The 18,132-nt window shown below is 49.5% G+C and overlaps 5 protein-coding genes across 5 annotated transcripts; all 5 read right to left on the reverse strand.

The window, feature by feature from the left end:
- Positions 1 to 263: 263 nt before the first annotated feature.
- BUD16 (putative pyridoxal kinase) lies at positions 264 to 1,530 on the reverse strand (the record flags this gene model as incomplete). The annotated part of the gene is made up of 5 exons (XM_058501305.1): positions 264 to 843; positions 896 to 1,226; positions 1,285 to 1,364; positions 1,419 to 1,429; positions 1,477 to 1,530. 5 exons carry the CDS (start codon positions 1,528 to 1,530, stop codon positions 264 to 266), a joined length of 1,056 nt encoding a protein of 351 aa, XP_058362622.1.
- A 473-nt stretch (positions 1,531 to 2,003) lies between these two features.
- POL30 (proliferating cell nuclear antigen) lies at positions 2,004 to 3,503 on the reverse strand (the record flags this gene model as incomplete). Its single annotated transcript, XM_058501306.1, has 5 exons — positions 2,004 to 2,021; positions 2,072 to 2,361; positions 2,416 to 2,845; positions 2,898 to 2,938; positions 3,440 to 3,503. 5 exons carry the CDS (start codon positions 3,501 to 3,503, stop codon positions 2,004 to 2,006), a joined length of 843 nt encoding a protein of 280 aa, XP_058362623.1.
- Positions 3,504 to 5,141: 1,638 nt separating this feature from the next.
- ONS95_007787 (uncharacterized protein) lies at positions 5,142 to 5,471 on the reverse strand (the record flags this gene model as incomplete). The annotated part of the gene is made up of 1 exon (XM_058501307.1): positions 5,142 to 5,471. One exon carries the CDS (start codon positions 5,469 to 5,471, stop codon positions 5,142 to 5,144), a length of 330 nt encoding a protein of 109 aa, XP_058362624.1.
- Positions 5,472 to 7,081: 1,610 nt separating this feature from the next.
- Positions 7,082 to 9,488, reverse strand: ONS95_007788 (uncharacterized protein; the record flags this gene model as incomplete). Its single annotated transcript, XM_058501308.1, has 4 exons — positions 7,082 to 8,348; positions 8,404 to 8,857; positions 8,906 to 8,985; positions 9,043 to 9,488. The coding sequence occupies 4 exons, from the start codon at positions 9,486 to 9,488 to the stop codon at positions 7,943 to 7,945; spliced, it is 1,386 nt and encodes a 461-aa protein (XP_058362625.1). The 3' UTR covers positions 7,082 to 7,942.
- Positions 9,489 to 13,911: 4,423 nt separating this feature from the next.
- ONS95_007789 (uncharacterized protein) lies at positions 13,912 to 17,251 on the reverse strand (the record flags this gene model as incomplete). The annotated part of the gene is made up of 4 exons (XM_058501309.1): positions 13,912 to 14,451; positions 14,597 to 14,812; positions 14,863 to 16,776; positions 16,913 to 17,251. The coding sequence occupies 4 exons, from the start codon at positions 17,249 to 17,251 to the stop codon at positions 13,912 to 13,914; spliced, it is 3,009 nt and encodes a 1,002-aa protein (XP_058362626.1).
- Positions 17,252 to 18,132: the final 881 nt, after the last annotated feature.

Below are 18,132 nucleotides of genomic sequence, written 5' to 3' on the forward strand. Positions count from 1 at the left end.
GGGGATTTGGAAGTACCGGGTAGAAGGCGTTCGAGATCTTGCTCTATAGGCTAAGGTTGGGTTTATGGGGAAGATATGACTGGATGATAGGAGTTAATGGATGGGATCATGGAAAATAGACGAGAGACGACAGACGTCCGGCAAGCCAGAGGCAGGAAATCCCCGTTTGCTCGTGATTAGACGTGGATATATCTAAACAATCCAAAGACACTGCCAAACCCAACGCCGCTTGAAACTCAACACCATCTGTCTATCTATCCAATCTATACCTTCTCTGCCGTAAATTTCACTTCAGGGAATTTCAAGCAGTCCAAATTCCGCACAAGTCTAACCTCTGCCGCCTTCGACGTAACCAGCTTCAACTTCTTCGCATCTGCTTCTGAATCTCGTGCACCAACCCGGCTATGATATTTCTCCAGTTCTTCGTCTCTTTGCTTTTTCGTCCTCGTCAGAACTTCATGCATACTAGCAAGTACTTTCTCCGTAGCTTTCGCAAGTGGTAATTCTGTAGCTTCGACCTCATCCCCGCTAACCCACGCAGCAGTGTCCATCAGCCCCTCCGTGTTGTTCACAGCTTCTCTGAGTCGAACCAACATTAGCGCTGCGAACATGTCTCCTGTGCCACTAAAGAAACAATCTATAGCTGGGATCTTGATTCCAAAGATACGTGGTGTCGCACTGGAAGTGAAGGTCGAACCGACAACGGAGAGAGATGGTGTTGCGCCTGGTGTTGGGAAGGCTATCGAGGTGATCAGGATGTGTGGGATTCTGTACTGCTCGTGTAACGTCGTTATGGCTTGCTTCAGGGTTTCCATATCCACAATTTTCACTCCTGACAGAGTTCTAGTCTAATCAGCGATACGCTCCTTACCTGAACGCAAGACTCCAAACCTACTCTGCCTCGAACTGATTCGGTAGTATCAAATCAGCATCCTTGATCAAGTCTTTATATGCTGGCACTACATCCTCTGCGACATACAACTTCCCATTATCTCCCATGACCGGATCGAGCACCCAGAAGAAACTGCCGGGTTTCATTGTAGATTTGTATTTCAGATCTCGTGCGATGGTTCCGACTGCATTGACGGAGGCTGCACCAGGGAGGTAACCAGAAAGCATCATTTGGAAATCATCGAGGTAGGAATCTTTGAGGCCTTGGTACAAATCTGTAATTTCTTCCGCTGTCGCACGGGTGCCTTTTGCTTGACCGTATCCTAGATGATTGCCTGTATCTCTCGTCAGCTATGTCCCCCTTTCGACTGCTGACAGGTGGCGGAATCTTACTGAATTGTACAGTGTTGAGAGCAGCTACTTCACAGCCCAGAGACTGCATTGCGAACGTCGCCATGGTGTTTCCGACATATCTTTGTAAGACCTTAGTCCCCCGCTGTAACGTAGTCTTCAAATCGCAGACTCACCCGTAAACAACCTTCAGCACTGTCAGTCTCGTCCTAGGAATCGGTGTGGTATCCCTACATGACTGGCAACCGCAAGCACGCGGGTTTCGGGCACTGGGTGCTCGGAAGACATTGCTGCGTTTGCAGATGAGGATATGGCTGGAAGATAGCAGTGGTAGGAGGAGAGAAAATGAGACTTATGAAAGGTTACAAAAGAAAGCCATACAGAATTATTGCCAGCGCGAGTCGCATTCTTGCTTCCTCAGAAATTAAATTCTTATCTCGGAGTCATGGTCGCTGTGACAGAGGTGGGGTTGATCTTCCTGCGGTCTACCCCGCACTAGACCTAAAGCGAGTTGAGACCTGCACATGAGAAATGCACATTCCAAATATGAGCTGGTTGTGCGTAGTAGAGTCAGATGGGAAAGTTGCATTTCTTCATGTCGTAAACACGTAGTTTCGGGTACAGAAAATTCCATAGTCTCGCCCATGCATGTAAAAAAAACAGCAGTCGTCCGTATCCATAAAGTCAACCATCACGCCGCATTTTGTAATATGCTGAAAACCCCCATACCGTCATTTATTACCGTACCGCCATTAAACCATCTATTCTTCATCACCAATCTAAATAAATAGTTAGCAAATGTCAATCAAGTAGACAGTAGATAAATTACCTTAGGAGCCAGGTAGAACCGAAGGTAACTGCTTCCAGCCAAGGCATATTCGACCAACAGAGGGACTTCGTTGGAAAGGCAGAGCTTGACAGTCTTTGACAGACCAGCGGCTTTGCAGAAGTTGACGAGGTATTTGAGGGAGAATGTCAAGGAGACAGGCTCAGTGAGCTCGATCTCAACGTTCAGGTCTGGCTTCTCGACGTTGCTGTGGCTTCTCAGGGTAACGGCACCGTTTCCAATATCACCAGAGCAAGAGAATTTGACACCGTCCTTTGATGCTTCGATCGAGACTGTTTACCATGTGTTAGCTAAGAGGAATCAAAGCAAGGAGAGGGGAAACATACCGGACTCAGAGAGTGCCATAAGATCTCTACAGATTCTGCTGAACTCTGAAGAAGGCATGCTAATGGTAGCAGCGTACTCTGTATCTGGAATACCCAGGTGCTCCTGGTCGATATCCATGAGCTTCAAGTCATACTCGCTCAACCTGTCACTCTCGCTGCTCTCGAAGACCAAGTTGAGCACATCAGGGGCATCCTCTGCCTTAATGGTCAGGATATCCTCATTCTGGGCGGCGCGGAGCACTTTTGTAAGGGACGTGAGGTTGAGACCAAGGGCAACGTTGCGATCGCATCGGTATGGGGAGAAACTCTCTGCCTTCAACATCATCGACACGAGCGCAACATGGGAGTTGTCCATAGCTTGGAGGGCAACGCCGGAATCATTGCAGTCGAAGTTGCAGTCTTGGACGAGATCCTTGATGGCATCAACGATCTAATGAAGTCAGTACGCAAAAAGAAGAGCATTAATGCATGAGAATCCTCACCTTCTTCAGAAGATCAGCCTGCTCGAGACGTGCTTCCAACACTGAACCCCACAGTTAGTAGAATTAATTGAGGAGGGATATTTCAGGGTGAGAAACCCACTCTTGAATGTTTAGATATGAAAAGAATGGTCAGGTAGTCGGAGTTGGAAGATGTACGGGAGTTAAAGGGTCTTCGTGGTGTTGCGTTGCGGTGTTTAGTTGTGGATGTTGATGAGAGGAAAATGATGAATGGAAAACGCGCTTCGCGACGACGCGTTGATTCGGTTGGCGTAAAGTAGCGAGCCTGCAGTCCTGAGGCAGCAATATTGGAAAAGGGCAGATTAACAACTGTAAACAAATCCCAAATCCCAAGTCGAAAATCACTTTCACAGCGATCCATGTGTTCTTACTGGCTCCTAAATATAAGTCCAAAGGCGTGTTGCTAGTTCTATAATCTGGTTAAGAATATGAACCAAAGACAACAGCAACGTCCTAAGTTTGTGCCCTAGCCGAGGGAACGAATACATTCGAATCTAATTTCCATTTTTCTTGGTGTTAATTACAGTTACTCGATACTACAGGTTTATGGGTAGTATTGTTAGTCTTTCCAGAACCCGTTGGAGTCATGATGCAATCATGACTAGCTACCCCAAGCCACATCAAGATGTCAGCCGAATGCTTCAATACTTCTGGGCAAGTTCATGAGCCCTGTGCTTTGACCGGTATCCGAGAACATCAAGCAGCGAACTTTCAAATGGCTGTTCAGGTGACACACTGAAACGGGATGCTCCCATCGCGAAGCAGCTAAAGATAGAGGCCGTGATAGTCATTCTCGCTTAGCCGTTAAGTCTGGAAAGGTACCTACAGCCTACTTACGACTCGCAGCAGCGTGGGAGTCGAATCCAGAGGAACAACTTTCCAGATTGAAGCTGCATTATAACAGCAAGAATATAATGGTAGTGTAGACAAAGTTTCAGAAAATAAGTGCATGTGTGAATAGGGTCCAGAGGAGGTCCTTTCAATAGAAAGATATCGTTCAAGTATGCCCTTCCCAGGTTAATACAAGGCGAGACCAGTACAATGCTAGGAACAACAAAAGAGTAAGGAGAGCCCAGAGATGACTTAGTACGCCAAACAACATGTGCGGTTCTTCGTTTTTGATATAGAGAATAGACTTTAGTGGGAATCTCAGACTCGCGGTTCACTCTTTGTAGGGGGGTGTGCTTTCACAACACATGGCGCGAACGGGCGGGGATGGGAAACCGACCTAACAGCTCTGTCTAATAATCTATAATTGACACTGGTGTGTCAGAAAGGTATCAACCGGTGAATGAGCAGCCCAATTCTCGGAAGCTCACTTGAAATAACTCTTGACGATACCTACTGTGTGAGTACTGACTGGCGTAGGATCGTCCCAGATCAAACTTAAATCCAGTATCCGCGATCTCATGGTAATGAATATCGAGAAACATGTGAGGTAATCGTGCTTCAATCCGATTGTAAGTGTCCCCAAATAGTATCTGGTAAATAAAGTTCAAAGCACTGCTAGCTCAGCACTGACCGAGCATGCATTAGTGCCAGACAACTCTTTGTGCCGCCAGGAACATAAATCAATAGACGAAGATCGCAGCGATCAGATGTGGCTTGAGTGTTTGTTACAGAGTAAATCAGATGGTGAGGCTTGGAATGTATGGGACGTCGACAACGACATGTGAATTGGATCGGGCAATACCCACTTTGATCTGAAGCATGCCGGGACAAGAGTTCTTGCTCCCTGAGGAGATCAATGAAGCTTTGATATCAGCGGTAAGACCGATCATAGCCTGCGATCTGACCGTCCTGGGAACAACGAGTCTCTCGTTGTCATCCCACGAAGTCCTTCTGTTGGCAGATCACTGTCTCAGAGAGTGCGTATTCTTGGAGAAAGGATCGTAACAGATGCTAGTCTGATCATCGTTCTGATTCTACCTGAGCCCTAGAGCCAAACGAATTGCTCCGATTGTTTTTTCCAGCATAGTCATACCATGTCCGGAAAGTATGTCGATGGCTGAGGAGGGAACCTTCACTAGATGTCCCATTTGCTGTCGAAGCTTGTCATTCGCGGGTAAACTACATTTCTAAGTAATAATTTCCTTGTCAGCATCAGATGCAAGAAATGTTCGGTGGACAAAGGGAACAGCTACTGTATAGCAATCTGGCATAAATGCGTTTCCAGTATCAACCGGATGACCCGTATAATGTTGATATTATTCGAAGACAGGGGGTTTAGATAGTTGCAAGGCATGTAGCCCAGTATCTTTCATGACGATTGGTTGCGTAGCAAGTGAAGATATCCCTCCGTTGGGGTAGATGATAGTTCCACATGGAACTGAGGTCGGTGAAATCCTCATCTGGATCTGACATGTCCTCACCATGTTTCAAGACATCCACACCGATTACCAGCTCATATCTCGGGGTAGATGCAACTTGAAAGCGGCCAAAATAACGATATGGCCGATATGTCCTGAGCAGACGACAAAACGGGGGTCGACTCGGCTGGTGTTCTGGAGGGGTCTGGCGAAACACAAGCTGGATGGCGCACAGCAGAAGAAACATCCAGTAATTTGAGCCTACTCGTAGCTCACGTACATTTCTTGCTGTGGTGATCCTTCCAGTAGTGGAATATCGTTGACATGTGGGAACAGGGCGAAGTCCTCGAGACTAGTTCCGGAGCAAGGGGATTTTCCCGGAGAATTCAAATGTTTCGAAGGCAAAAGAACCTCCAAGTTGACGAAGGACAAGTCGACAGAACATCGACGTAGGACGTCTTATGTGAAGTACGACGATGTTAGCAAGCAATAGTCAGAATGGTGTAACTATTGACTTTCTTTCTCGGCCGGTAGAGAACGAAAGTGGATTGGTTGAACCAAAACTGGAAAATCGAAGTTGAAATCGGCTACTTTCGAGACCTTCTGGCCCCCACCGACAGAAGACCCTCGGTGCAACTTGCACACCGACTGTTGTGCAGCAGAAGAATATTGATGTCCTTCTGTGGTGCAAACGATGTCATCGTCGTCTCCAAGGCGGCACAGCGGACCGAAGAAGTGTAATCGTCGAACAGCACGGCGACCTCTTCAGCCCATTCCGGGTGTCAACAACAGCGAGCGTCCTTTGTCCACGAGATGAAGCTTCCGTCGCACTGGTACAAGCGCCCAGCCCGTAAGGCTGAAGGACGTCTAAGACGGGTCTTCTCTTTTCACCGACGGGACGTGGCAGGTAGGACAGTAAACCGGCCGCGACATGTCTACTCTTAGAGTTGCCGCTGGACATCGCTCATTCCATAAATACGGCCAGTCAGTGGTCATATTCCAGCACACCGCGAAATGAGGTCGTGCAGGACATCTCAGCTCAGAGACTAACTGGGATCACCCGGTCGAGCATGTGTTCTATTCTGTTCTGTTCTCTCAGCCCCCAGCCGTTTCAGATTCTTGTGTGCGCCATGTATTCCGACGGCACAGCATGCATGCAACTTGCATCTTGAGATGATGGGAGGAAGCGGGAGGGGAGACGAGACGACTGGAGAGTGGAGGGGTTGACCGTTGACGTGGGATAGGATCAAGGGTTGAGGTCCACGGGAGATGAATATCGGGTACCAGAAAGCCAAGAGGGAGGGGAGCGAGGGGAGCGAGGGGAGGGAGCCAAAATGCACCGATGCATCGCATCGCATCGCATCGCATCGCATCGCATCGAGGCAGCAAAGCTGTCCAAATGATGATAACACAACCAGACAACATCAACATCGCTTCCTGGGAGAGGCAGGCTGGGCGTACAGAAACGGCTGCGATCACCACGAGCGAGCCAAAGATTGGCAGGTTTACCTCCGTGGGTAAGGTAAGGTAATAGAAGTAATTTAATCTTGTTCAGTTCAGTGGCTGCATCGCTCATCAGCTTACATAAAGGTGCATATTTTACCTACGAAGTTAGGCGCGCTGCATGCACGCTGCACCAGCAACAGGCGATGACAGGCACCCATCGAGCCGACCTGGCCTGGGTTAGTGGACTGCGACTGACTGCCTGCCTGGAGTGGTGGCCCGGTAGAGCAGGGGCAGGGCAGGGCAGGGCCGGGCAGGGCAGGGGATGGGAGAGGAGAGGAGAGTAGTAGTAGTTACTGTGGAGAGGACTCGGAGGAGGAGAGGGGAGACGATTGGGGACTCAGGGAGAGGGAGAGGGAGCGGGAGAGGGGCTTGGTGCCACACCACACCACCTGCACCCGACACCACGCTACACCCTGCCCCACCTGCCCTGCCCTGCCCTGCCCTGCACTGAAAAGGCCAGGACCAAAACCTGAGCAAACGGCTGTTCTATTTTAAAAAGGGGCTATGTAAACCAAACCAAACCAAACCAAACCACTGCCATTGCAAGTGCCTGCTCGCTATGTGCGCCAACGACAGCACGCCGTACAGTACTGTCAACGTCTGTCCATCTTTAACTCTTCCGTGACTGGCTGGCTGGCTGTCTGTCTGCCTCTGTCGTTGGCGTTGTTTACTGGTCATGGTATTGATACTGGTACTGTAACCTGAAATGAAAATAAGTCGAACTGCGCATTCCCGTGCGGCCATGTGAAGCTGCCTGTGTGCTTCTTATTTGGGACACTCTAGGTGCCTGTCCTGACCTGGCTGGCAGGCAAGCTGGTAACGTTGACCTAGACACTAAATCTCGCCTCTGCATGGTTGGCAGTGTTTCGAACAATAAACACCCGGTCTCAATATCGTCTCCGCGGGACTGCCTGCCCATCTTCCCACCTTGGTTCATTTGACATTTAGCAGCCAATGTGCGGTGCGCCCATGGTTTCAGCTTGGAGGTGTCACTTCCCATTCGGCTTTGCTATAACCCATGCTCGTAAATGTATATTCTCTGAAAAATCGAATATGATATCATGCTAAAAGAAGGGTATAAAAGTCCCACCGTCGAGTGTTTTCCCACTGCGGCCATTTTGAACCAAACGAGTGTTCTAGTCTAACTCCAGTAAACCGTCCGAAATATATACGCCGCCCAATGAATGCATGCATGCATGAACAACCGACCGTTTATGAGTTCCTCCGTGACTTGCATTTGTCGTGTGCCATATGACCGTTCCTGGCAGTAGTCCTCGTAAATTCAGCTCCGCAGTTTGGGCAGCTTGACTTTTGTGCTGCACCGGACTTCTCTCGTTGATGGCGAAGTAAGTTGCTAAATGTGGAAAATTGTCGCCCATTACAGCCGTGTTCCCAGCATTGTGGCTTAGGACGGCTGTGGACAACTCGCACATGGTCGCCGGATTCAGTCGATCCCACCGTAGGACTCACTTGGTTTCGGTACTGGATGGCTGGATCGGTAGCTGAAGATAGAGATAGAGAATGCGGCCGGCCGGCAAATGCTTGCATTCCAGGCTCTCCACCAGTATTGGAGAAAGGTAGAGAGTATGCTGGGTTCGATGTGAAATCGTTCGGTCCCCTAAGCGCAGGAATAAGTTGCTGTAACACGGATGGGAAAGGGCATGTATACTTACAGAGCGAAGACTGGTCCATAGATGTCTGAGGACGAATGGTCGTTCAATGGAGGTGAATATGGGGCGAGGAAAGAGTTGCTTCCCAAGGCAGGAGAGCTTTGTAACGAGCCTTGTGAAAGGAGAGGAGATGAAGTAAGGTTGGATGTGTATTCCGGAAGTGTCCTGGGTAACAAGTCTGGGGAACCGTTTTGAGATGTAATGTAAGGATTGCTACGATTGCTTGTATTGCTTGCGGATCTCTCCCTCCTCAGTTGAGTCTTCGAATCCCGTCGAGCGTGGTCACGCTGTCGCTTCAGCTCTCTCTGCTCTGGAGTAAGGTTGGCCCGAGGGGGACTGGATGAAAGAGATCTCGAGTACACTGGAAGAAGCTTTGGTTCATCGTATAGCGATGGAGTCAACTGTCCAGGGTTAAGGTTCTGATTTTGAGGAATGAACTGATCATTCATCTCGAATTCTACAAGAGTCAGTATCAGAGAATTCTACGTTGTGCTCTACAACTTACGAGGCCATGTATAAGTATGACGAATACCAGAGTGCATACCGGCATCAAACCGGGAGTCAAATTGCTGGATACCGAGAGTGCTGTACAAGTTGATTAGTATACTAAGTTGACAGGATTCAGAAGTACCAGATGCATACCTCATGGTTGCGGGATTGGAATTTGAGCGTATGGATCTCTGATCACTAAGATGCTGATGCTCTCCCTGGAAAGATTGGGCAGGGTCGAGCCTAAGTAGTGGCGCAGAACCCGAATGCTCTTCAGTTGCGTTGAGGTAGGACCAGTTGGCATCCAAGTCACTATCAGAAAGAAGTGGAAAAGGGGTGTACTGCTGTGGAACTGGAGCTGTTACAATAGTTTTGGGCGAAGGATGGGAGCCTTGATCAAGGAACTCTGGAGATGATGTAGTGCGAAAGTTGGGAGATTGATGACTGCCTGAGGAAGTTCTTCCTTGCTCGTTTGGAGGCGATAGGTTGGTAATATTCAAACCCTGGAGCTGTGCGGCAGTCGAGGAGAGACGACTGTTGGATCTTGATCTGCATTGACGTGAGTCTTGTACACTCGGGTCTATATAGAAAGCATCCATGGCTGGGTCTGGGGCTGTGGATGATGACAGCGGCGGCACATACGGATTGATTTAGAAGAGATGTAAAGTAGCAAGAGATGAGATGATGCTCGAAGTAGACAAAGCGGTCGGTCGAGGTCTCGAGGGATCTTGAGGATCTTTAAACGTGGAGAAGTGTGCACTGAGGCTCATTTGAGAAGTGGAGGTCTGGCAGAGGGGGAGGTGCAATGGACAGAGATCCTATTTTGGATGTTTTGAGGGATTCTTAGAACATTTAATGCCCTCCCTCCGCCTCAACTCCCCCATAATAACAAGGCAATTGTACTAGCCATGCCCAAGAAGGCGTTGGCGTGGTGGGTGCAATTGGCAGATCGTTGCAGCTTGGCAGCACCAGCAGAAGGATCCGTAACCCTGACCCGCTAGTCTGGTCTCCCTGGTCTGCCTCTGCCTCCTTGTCTCCTCACCCTCACTACTACTACTGCTCACAGACAGAACAGACTACAAGCTACCCTGCCTAGTCAGACTCAGATGCACCCAAGATGACCCTCCCGCTCGCTGGAACTTTGTGCATCTTAGTGCGAAACCGACAAGGCTCTCCAGGCCGTCGCTAGGCGGCTTTCGGGCTGTTTGGCTGGAGGCTGGTGTCTTCGCCGCAAAGCAGGCCTGGTTGGTAAGATAATTAAGGACATCCCAACGAGACCCTTTTCTTAGCCGTCGCAGCTCTGCTGCTGCTGAGATGAGAGGACTGCCAGCTGCATCAAAACAACGCCAAACCCTGTTGGTCATGAACGGGGGAGGTGGTCAAGTGAAGGCCTGGAGAGAAGAGAGAAGAGAGAAGAGAGAGAGAGAGAGAGAGAAAGAGAGAGAGAGAGAGAGAGAGAGAGAGAGAGAGAGAGAGAGAGAGAGAGAGAGTCCTGGGTGCAGAAAGTTTCCCAGACCAGTGACCACTGTACTGGGTCGCCAGCCCTTGAACTGTGACTGGGCCAGTAGCAGTGGCTTATCGCCCCGACGGTACTTTTGGCAGCCTTGTTCTAGCCACCGAAATAGAAGTACTACTGTACTGGTTACTGTCCTCTTCCTTGTTGTTGGTTGCGGAGAGGCAAGCAGTCAAACTGCTGGAGTGAGTAAGTGAGTGACATCCCAGCCGCTGTAATCGCGCGTAGCAGCCCTGCCCAACACAGCGTTATTGCAGATCAACCGCGCTGAAGCGTAGAGGTTGTGCTTCTGGCACGCAACTGGAAAGCTAAAAACCGTCACATCACATCATGATCCACTGGCTCCCCACTACCATGATTAACATCACTACTACTGGGGGACTGACTGGGATAGGCCAAGTTAGATTGCTGTTCTGCACCCAAGCTCCAGGGAATGGAAACGTCGTCCGATGCCTTTACCGAGTGCTGTGATCTTGAAAGCTCGAGTGCAGCGAAGTGTCTTGGAAACTCACTGGCCCCCGGCTCTGCGACTCTGTACTGCTGGACGCTATGGCTGAAGCCTACTGGTATGTTTATGTTGAAGGTGCTGAACGGCGCTGAGTACTCGTACAAAGGGCTGAATCGGCGCACCGTGAATGGTTCTGCTGCCTGGCTGATTTGCGTAACCATCCGCTGCAGGGAGAATACATTGACAAGATCTTCCGTGAAGCCAACAGCAGGCGTCAAGCAATGATTCGGAAGCTCAGGCGAGGGGTCAACCCAGGTCAGGGGAGCTGCGGATGCTCTTTGCTTGAGGCAGGCAAGTTGATGTCAATTGACATCCACGCGAGAGAAGAGACGACGAGGCATGGCAGGGCAGGGGGAGCTCCAGCAATGGAAGCTCCCTAGCCGTGTACGAGGCCCCATGTTGGTGTGATGAGCATCAAGGGCTGAACCTCACAGCCATCCCATCCCATCGCACCCTCGCACCTCATCAAACCAGACACAGCAAACCATGGCTCAAAACAAGCACCGGCAGGGTTGAAGCACTCGAAAATACCCGCCGGCCCAATCGCGAGGCCTGTGAGATCCTTCCCGTCTGTCACGGCAGTCCCAAGCCACGAGAAATAAGATTTAAGATTTCTCCAAACTTCAAACAGACTATCGTGCCCCAGGAATGGTGCAACATTAATTGTACTACTAATGATTACGCCCGTACTTTTCGGCTTTCGGGAGATACTGCTCGCGGTAGACAAGATCTCGGTGTCTATCATTGAAGTGTCAATAATTATTTGGGATCATCGATCATGATGGTGTACATGGCTGATGGCAGACGAGGGAGTGATAATGGTAGGAAACAAGGACAGCCGAATTCTGAGAACTTCATCACTCGAGTCTCAATGCCCCTTCTGACTTATTAGGTGTACTGCTACAACTCAACAAGTTACTGACTACTGGCGGTACTTCGCGTGTGCCGTCCCAAAGACACTGAACTGAGGCCGTCGCTGACCCATGAGGCCCAATAATTCAAATTCTAGCCCCTACAAGGCATTGAGCAGCCCGGAGTGTTTCTCACAGAGTCGCAATTCATGGCCTGGGCCCAGCAAGTCACCGAACCGTCCTTTCATCTTCATCCCGATGCCAGGCCTACTCCGGTTTGAGTGTCGAGCATGGTGAGCTTTTCTGATGCCGCTTGAACAAAGGGGATCTATGAGATTGTTCCTGTCCAGGCTTTCTCAGATCCGCTCGTGGCCAGTGCTAAGTTTGAATGTAAAAGCAGCAGGTGTAATAAAACAACTCAAACAAGCGAACTGGGGAGCCACCTTTACCGGTATTGGACCTTCAAACAACTATTTCCCCACGAAACCTTCTCCCTGCTCCTGCATACGCCGATGTAGTGTGGAAGTAAGAGCACTGTCGCAATGGCGAAAACACCTACCCGATCCGATCTACGATTCATGTGCCGTCCAAAGCAGGTTTTGTGGCGTTCCTTGAGAAATGCCTCGCCTTCACCCCGGGTCCTCCCACAAGTGTCACCAAAATAAAGACGAATTAGGCGTTTCAGGAGTTTATCTACCCGCTCCAGCATGCGGATCCTCTGGACCCTCAACTAGCTTGGAGTCCCGTGCCCCTTCGACACATGTCTGTCGTTCATCTGGTGGTGGCTTGATCTCTGCCCAGCAGTGCTTGTCTCGAGGGAAACATCAGAGTTCAAGCCTCCCCTCAAGGCAATACAGTAAGGCCAATGATTCATGGGCCCGATAACGCGAAAGGCTGTGCGGATAGGTATGCAGTGCGATGCGGCGGGAGTTTCATGCGGATCAACAAACTCGCGCCTCCGCCCCGACCGAAATAGCATCGCGTTAGTTTTCATGTGACATTCTAAGCGCGCTTCAAGCACGCTCGCCTCGCCTCGCCTGGCTGACCAAGAGCGCCTTGAGCTCGAGCCTGCCAACCAGAGTCGTGCTCTGACTAAGCCTTTGATATTCGAAGTCTTCCCACTAGTTTGGAATCATGTCCTGCAAATTCACATACTTTGGACTTCAGGATCCGAGCCGAAGTTCGTGAAATTAAAGCACTACCCAAATGGGTTGCTCTGTATCCTCGTTCTCTAGCCATGAGCCTGAATCAGCAGCTTGCTGCAAGTCGGACTCTTGATACTCCGAAATACATACTTTCGGCGGTCAGCAGCTGCGGAGTAGACACAGTGTGAAGAGGAGCGAGAATTAACATACCCGCCGAAAGCATCAAGGAGCGTCAGCGGTCCTACCACAGTAGAGAGATTGAGCAATGGTGGCTGCAGGAGAACCAGCGAAATTGGACAATCTGCAAATATCTTTCTCCAAGCATCGAACTGGAGGAAGTCTTGCAGATCGCTAGTAACATAGCAAGAGATGACATCTACTTAGTGATAACGTTACACATAGTTCCATCGTCCATCTTCGCCTTGCATCGAGGTATATCGGTCGCCGACACCAAGAATACTTTCTCGTCAAATGGTGCCAATGGTCGGTTACCACTTACCGTCACTCAGCGCCAATGAGCCTCTTATGCCACACTTGGTGGAGACCCGTTTGCAGGGTGTGACCGTGATGCCCATTACGCCGTCTGCTTATGCCAACACAGACCCCAAAAAAAGCCGCTGGATTACCTTGACGCGCAACAACTTCCTACTAAGGATAGACTGCACGTTTGTAAGCACGCAAGGAGCACGCATTTAACCACAAAGAAGAGTGCATGCCACATGGCATAAGTTAATTATACTCTAGTGGTAAGGAAACAATCCTCACCGAGAATATCTTCTGTTATTTTCGAAAATGGCATTTCCATTTCTGAGATACTGACTGACCGCTGATGTTTTCCGTTATCCTTACCACTTCGCCGTGCTCCCATGACTCCCGTTTCAAATCCGACTCCACGTATCTGGTGCCATTGCCATGCTTCTTTCCTGCTCCCAAATGCGCTCAGAACTCCTCCAAAATTGTAACAAAGCTCGTCCCGAAGTGGAGCCCTTGGCTACATTCGGTATATTAAAGCTTCCCATGACGGGCTTTGAAAATCGAAACCTTATCGTCGTAAAATAGAATCTCTCTCAATCGAAGTCTTACGTTGGACCGCCCATCGTCAGACCCATCCCATGAATCGGAGTCAGAATTATCGTGATCCGAAATCTCGGATTCTGTTTCATCTGGATCGACTCCAAGCGGGACACCGATCGCGGTTCCATTGTCATCTTCCTCTTCTTCATCATCTTCGTCCTCATCGCTTCCATCTTCGTCTTCATCCTCATCATCCTCGTCAGTTTGAGCACCTGGCCCACCATTCACAGCACTCGAGTGATTATCCCCCGACCCATGAATATCGTCATGAGGTCGATTTTCCAGAATCTCAAAGCACTTGTGGGAGACACCCATGTAACATAGCTCCACTTCAGGCCGTAGAACAATGACATCGACAACCTGCATGGCAAGTTCCCGAGGATCAAAGGCTGGTGTGACATGGTCTGCTATAAATGGAATATTGAGTGAGCGTAAATGGGGAATCTGGGGTAGGCGTTGGAGGAAGTGATGCTATGTAAGGTTAGCATTTTGGAGTTCATGTCAGTGTGGCACGGCATTGACTATGGCGTGAATGGAAGCCAAAGACAGTGTGCTGCCCCTTTTGGGATGTCATGGTACAGAATGGAAAAGATATATGAGATGATCCAAAGCTTACCCAATTTGAATAGTCTATCGCAATGCTTAACTCCCGAAGACTGCTCATCCTACCAGAGGTAATGAAATTCAGCACATCACGATTCGGGACCCAAGCTCTCCATCGTGAATTGTCTGAACCACTAGCAACCGATCGTGGCACCCTGTCAGAGCTGTCGAGCATCAGCCTTTTGAGACTTGCCCTGTGTCTTTTGAGTGGGCCCCGATAGATCGCATCCTTCAAAAATTTAGCATACTGTGGTAATTCAGTAGGTAATGCAAACTCACTATTGTCACCGCAGTGGTCCCACTCGGTCGCCTCCGATCCTGTAGAAAGAGCGTTTCAAGGCTATTTGGTGCTAGAGTCTCTTTTAGAAAAGAAATCAGAGCCGGAGATGCGGCATCCGTGTGAATTCTCCTGAGGTTGAGGTGATACTGGACACCAGCTTGATGCTTCGAAGAATGCGAAATATTGAGAGGTGTAGGTTGGAAGTGCCGCCTTAGCATGACCCAAAGTCTATCATGTTGCGCGCAGTCAAGTATGGTCAAATTGGTCAAAACCGACCAGTCGAAGCCTTTCTGAAGAACTGCTATTGACAAAGGAATTCGCTCCAATTCCAAAGTTTGCAGCTTCAATTTGCCGTCCAGACGCTCCCTTTCCGCAGGCTTTACTTCTGAAAAATGTGCTTGTTTTTGACTCTGGGTATGAGATCGTCTTAAAGGAGGCCCGGCAGGGATATCTATATGCATAGCTCCCGAGTTTGTGACAGCACTCTGGGCTGCTGTACTTAAGTCGTGAGCTGATATCAGAGCCGTGAGCGAGTCAACATCAGATTGTGCGGAATCGACTCCTGCCGTTGATAGATGGGGAGGATGAAGATCCAAGCCATTTGTGTTGTTCGTTGGCTGTGCGGCATCTATGTTCAAGGGAGAGGAGAGAACAGCCTCACTATAATCTGTACTCTCCTTTCCAGACCAGCCATCTTGATGGCTGCCCCCTCCGACGATCTCTGACATGTGATTCAATGTCAATTCAGTATCTTGATGACTGAAATCCATGGATGCTGCAGTTGCTGCCATCTGTTGAGTTTCCGAAGGAATGGGGGTCGAAGACGCCATGGAGGTGCTCCGATCTTTCTTCTCGGGCTTCGCTTTTTGCTTCTTGCGAATGTCAAATATCCTCCCGAGTAGTACACCAAGAACACCGCCCAATCTCCGTTCGCCTATCGTACTAGCACCCGGCCACTGTGCTTTATGGTCAACTTGGTGAAGGTCTGTTCCATCCCAAGCAATAGCAAAATCTCTGTTTACTGCCTTCGCAGAAACGCCAACCCTAAGCTCTCGCAAGCGATCTTTTGACTTCGCAATAAGAACACTCATCTCGTCCAGATAATCGAGTTCGTCAATATCCAGAACCGAAAGACTTCTCAGAGGGGGGAGTACACTAAGAGTAGGATACTCAACACGGCTTTGTGAATATGGTATGGGATACGAAGACCCTTGAGAGGTTGCAAGGGAGCCGGGCGGGACTGTCCAACCCACAGATGTTAGCTGGCTATTAGCCAACATTTGAGGAGTTGTGCTGGAGCCATTGTTTGGACCTTGCGTCGGAGCTGGAATAGATGGATCCGAGTTATCGTGCCATCGAACCCACACCCGTTCCAAACGACAGTCTTGAGTCGGATCCCGATTCTGAAGAGAAGACAGGGCAAGCCAAACATCGCGTAGAACTCCGGTTGGCATGTCCCATACAAAGGTCTCAAGATGAACCATTCTGGCAACAGCAAGAGCCACAAGAGTTCCTAGCATTTTCCCACTTTCTTTTGTGATGAGATATTCCTGAACCCAGTCCGTTGGTCCATTTCCGAGGGAAAACTTTCTTGTGAATTGCGGATATTGATTTCCCAGCCGTCGCTGAGTACCCCCCGAACTAGATTTAAGCCCATGACTACACGCTGTGATATTCTCCGTGCCGCAGTATGTACACGCGAATGATTGGGGTTTACTGTGGTCAGTGAATACGTCTCCCATGCATAGAGTTGCCAGCCCGTATGTCAAGGCATCCACGCCGGTTCTCGGATCTGTAGTGGCTGCTGCGTCAGGCCAGACAATGTCGAAGCGGGAATAAATGTGAGGAATCGCAAGATTATGGAGCGCCGAATGCGTCAATGCTAAAGCGGTCAAGTCATTCGTATGGGTTACCTATCCACAAAATCAGTAACAACCTCTCAACAGATATCCCCACGAGCAGAGATAGGAGATGGTGGCTCAAAAGAAGTAGGAAGAGCCCGCCAGGCATAATATGTCCAGGTGAAATCGCAGATTCGGCAGTATTTACCTCTTTTACGATTTCCTTCAAAACATCCATAGGTAAGTCCAGCAGCCGCAAGGGGCCATTCCGCTCCGCCACAGCCGTCCATTCTTGCTCCTTATCTTTCAGCAAGTTTGATATCTTGGTTCTTGCATCTAGAATGCCCAGCTTCTCCATATTGTCAGAAGCTACCGAGGCGGGCGTGCCCATGTGGTAGCTGTCCGAGTCGTCAGACAAGTCCGACGCCTTCATATCATTTGATGGTTGGCAGGCGGCAGAAGTTTTCGGTATGGCAAGAAGGTTTTCGTCAGGTTGTGAGGCTGTATCGCTGAAAGTAAGGTCGGGGCTCGGAAGACTGGTTGTCATGACCGCTCGAGTTCGTCCGAGATGAGCGTTGTTTCGAAGCTGGTTCGTTCCCTTAGCACAGTCCGGAGCCGAACACTCATTTCTTGCGGCTTAGAAACCCATAGCCAGCAGTGAGATCGAACTGGCGGGGCAAAGGGCGAATTGATCTTAGATCGGAGCGTCGTTGGAGTTGTAGAAGTGAGTGTGTGGGTTGAGATGAGTAGACATGTAGTGAATGGAAGTGAGGATGGATGGGCTTTGACAGCCGGAGAACGACCTCTGGAGAAGAAGTGGGTCCGTTGTCTAGTCCACGGCGACTGGACTGGCAAGGGTGCGGGTGGTGATTTGGCGCTTGGACGCCGACGTCCCAAAGCGGCACCAATAACAAAAGCGACTCCAGAGGCTGATATCCTAAGGGGGTCAACAAATGGACTGGTTTGAAGTAATTGATTGATGTTCTTTCTACAGAATTGACAGACAGTATAATCCATTTTCAATGTATACTCCCCCTCTTTCGATGGTTAGATAGAAGGAGTCTTTGCGGCTCCGACCCGGGGTGTTTCCAGTAGTGTAAGGGAAATTGAGATTATCCACAGATTAACATCTTTTCACCATAGTCCTCTCATAAAAACTTCCTATCATTTTTTCGGCAGATATACTTGAAGAATTCAAGTGCTCAACCCTGAGTTCGGGGGCCAGTACGTGGAAAGAGTTTGAAAAGCAGAAGAGTTCACCTTTCAGAAGCAGAAATGGACGACCGTATTGGTTTGTACCAACAAATTTCATTCATGAGATATCTTCAAGGCTTCAGCAGGAAACAGCCAGATGAAATTCGTCTTGAGCTCGCGTAACTGGGTGATATCCCAGGGTTTCTGCTTCCCATATCCGTTCAAACGCCGAAA

Source organism: Cadophora gregata (assembly GCF_030347475.1).
Source record: "Cadophora gregata isolate MNR1 chromosome Unknown scaffold_2, whole genome shotgun sequence".
Lineage (NCBI taxonomy): Eukaryota > Fungi > Ascomycota > Leotiomycetes > Helotiales > Ploettnerulaceae > Cadophora > Cadophora gregata.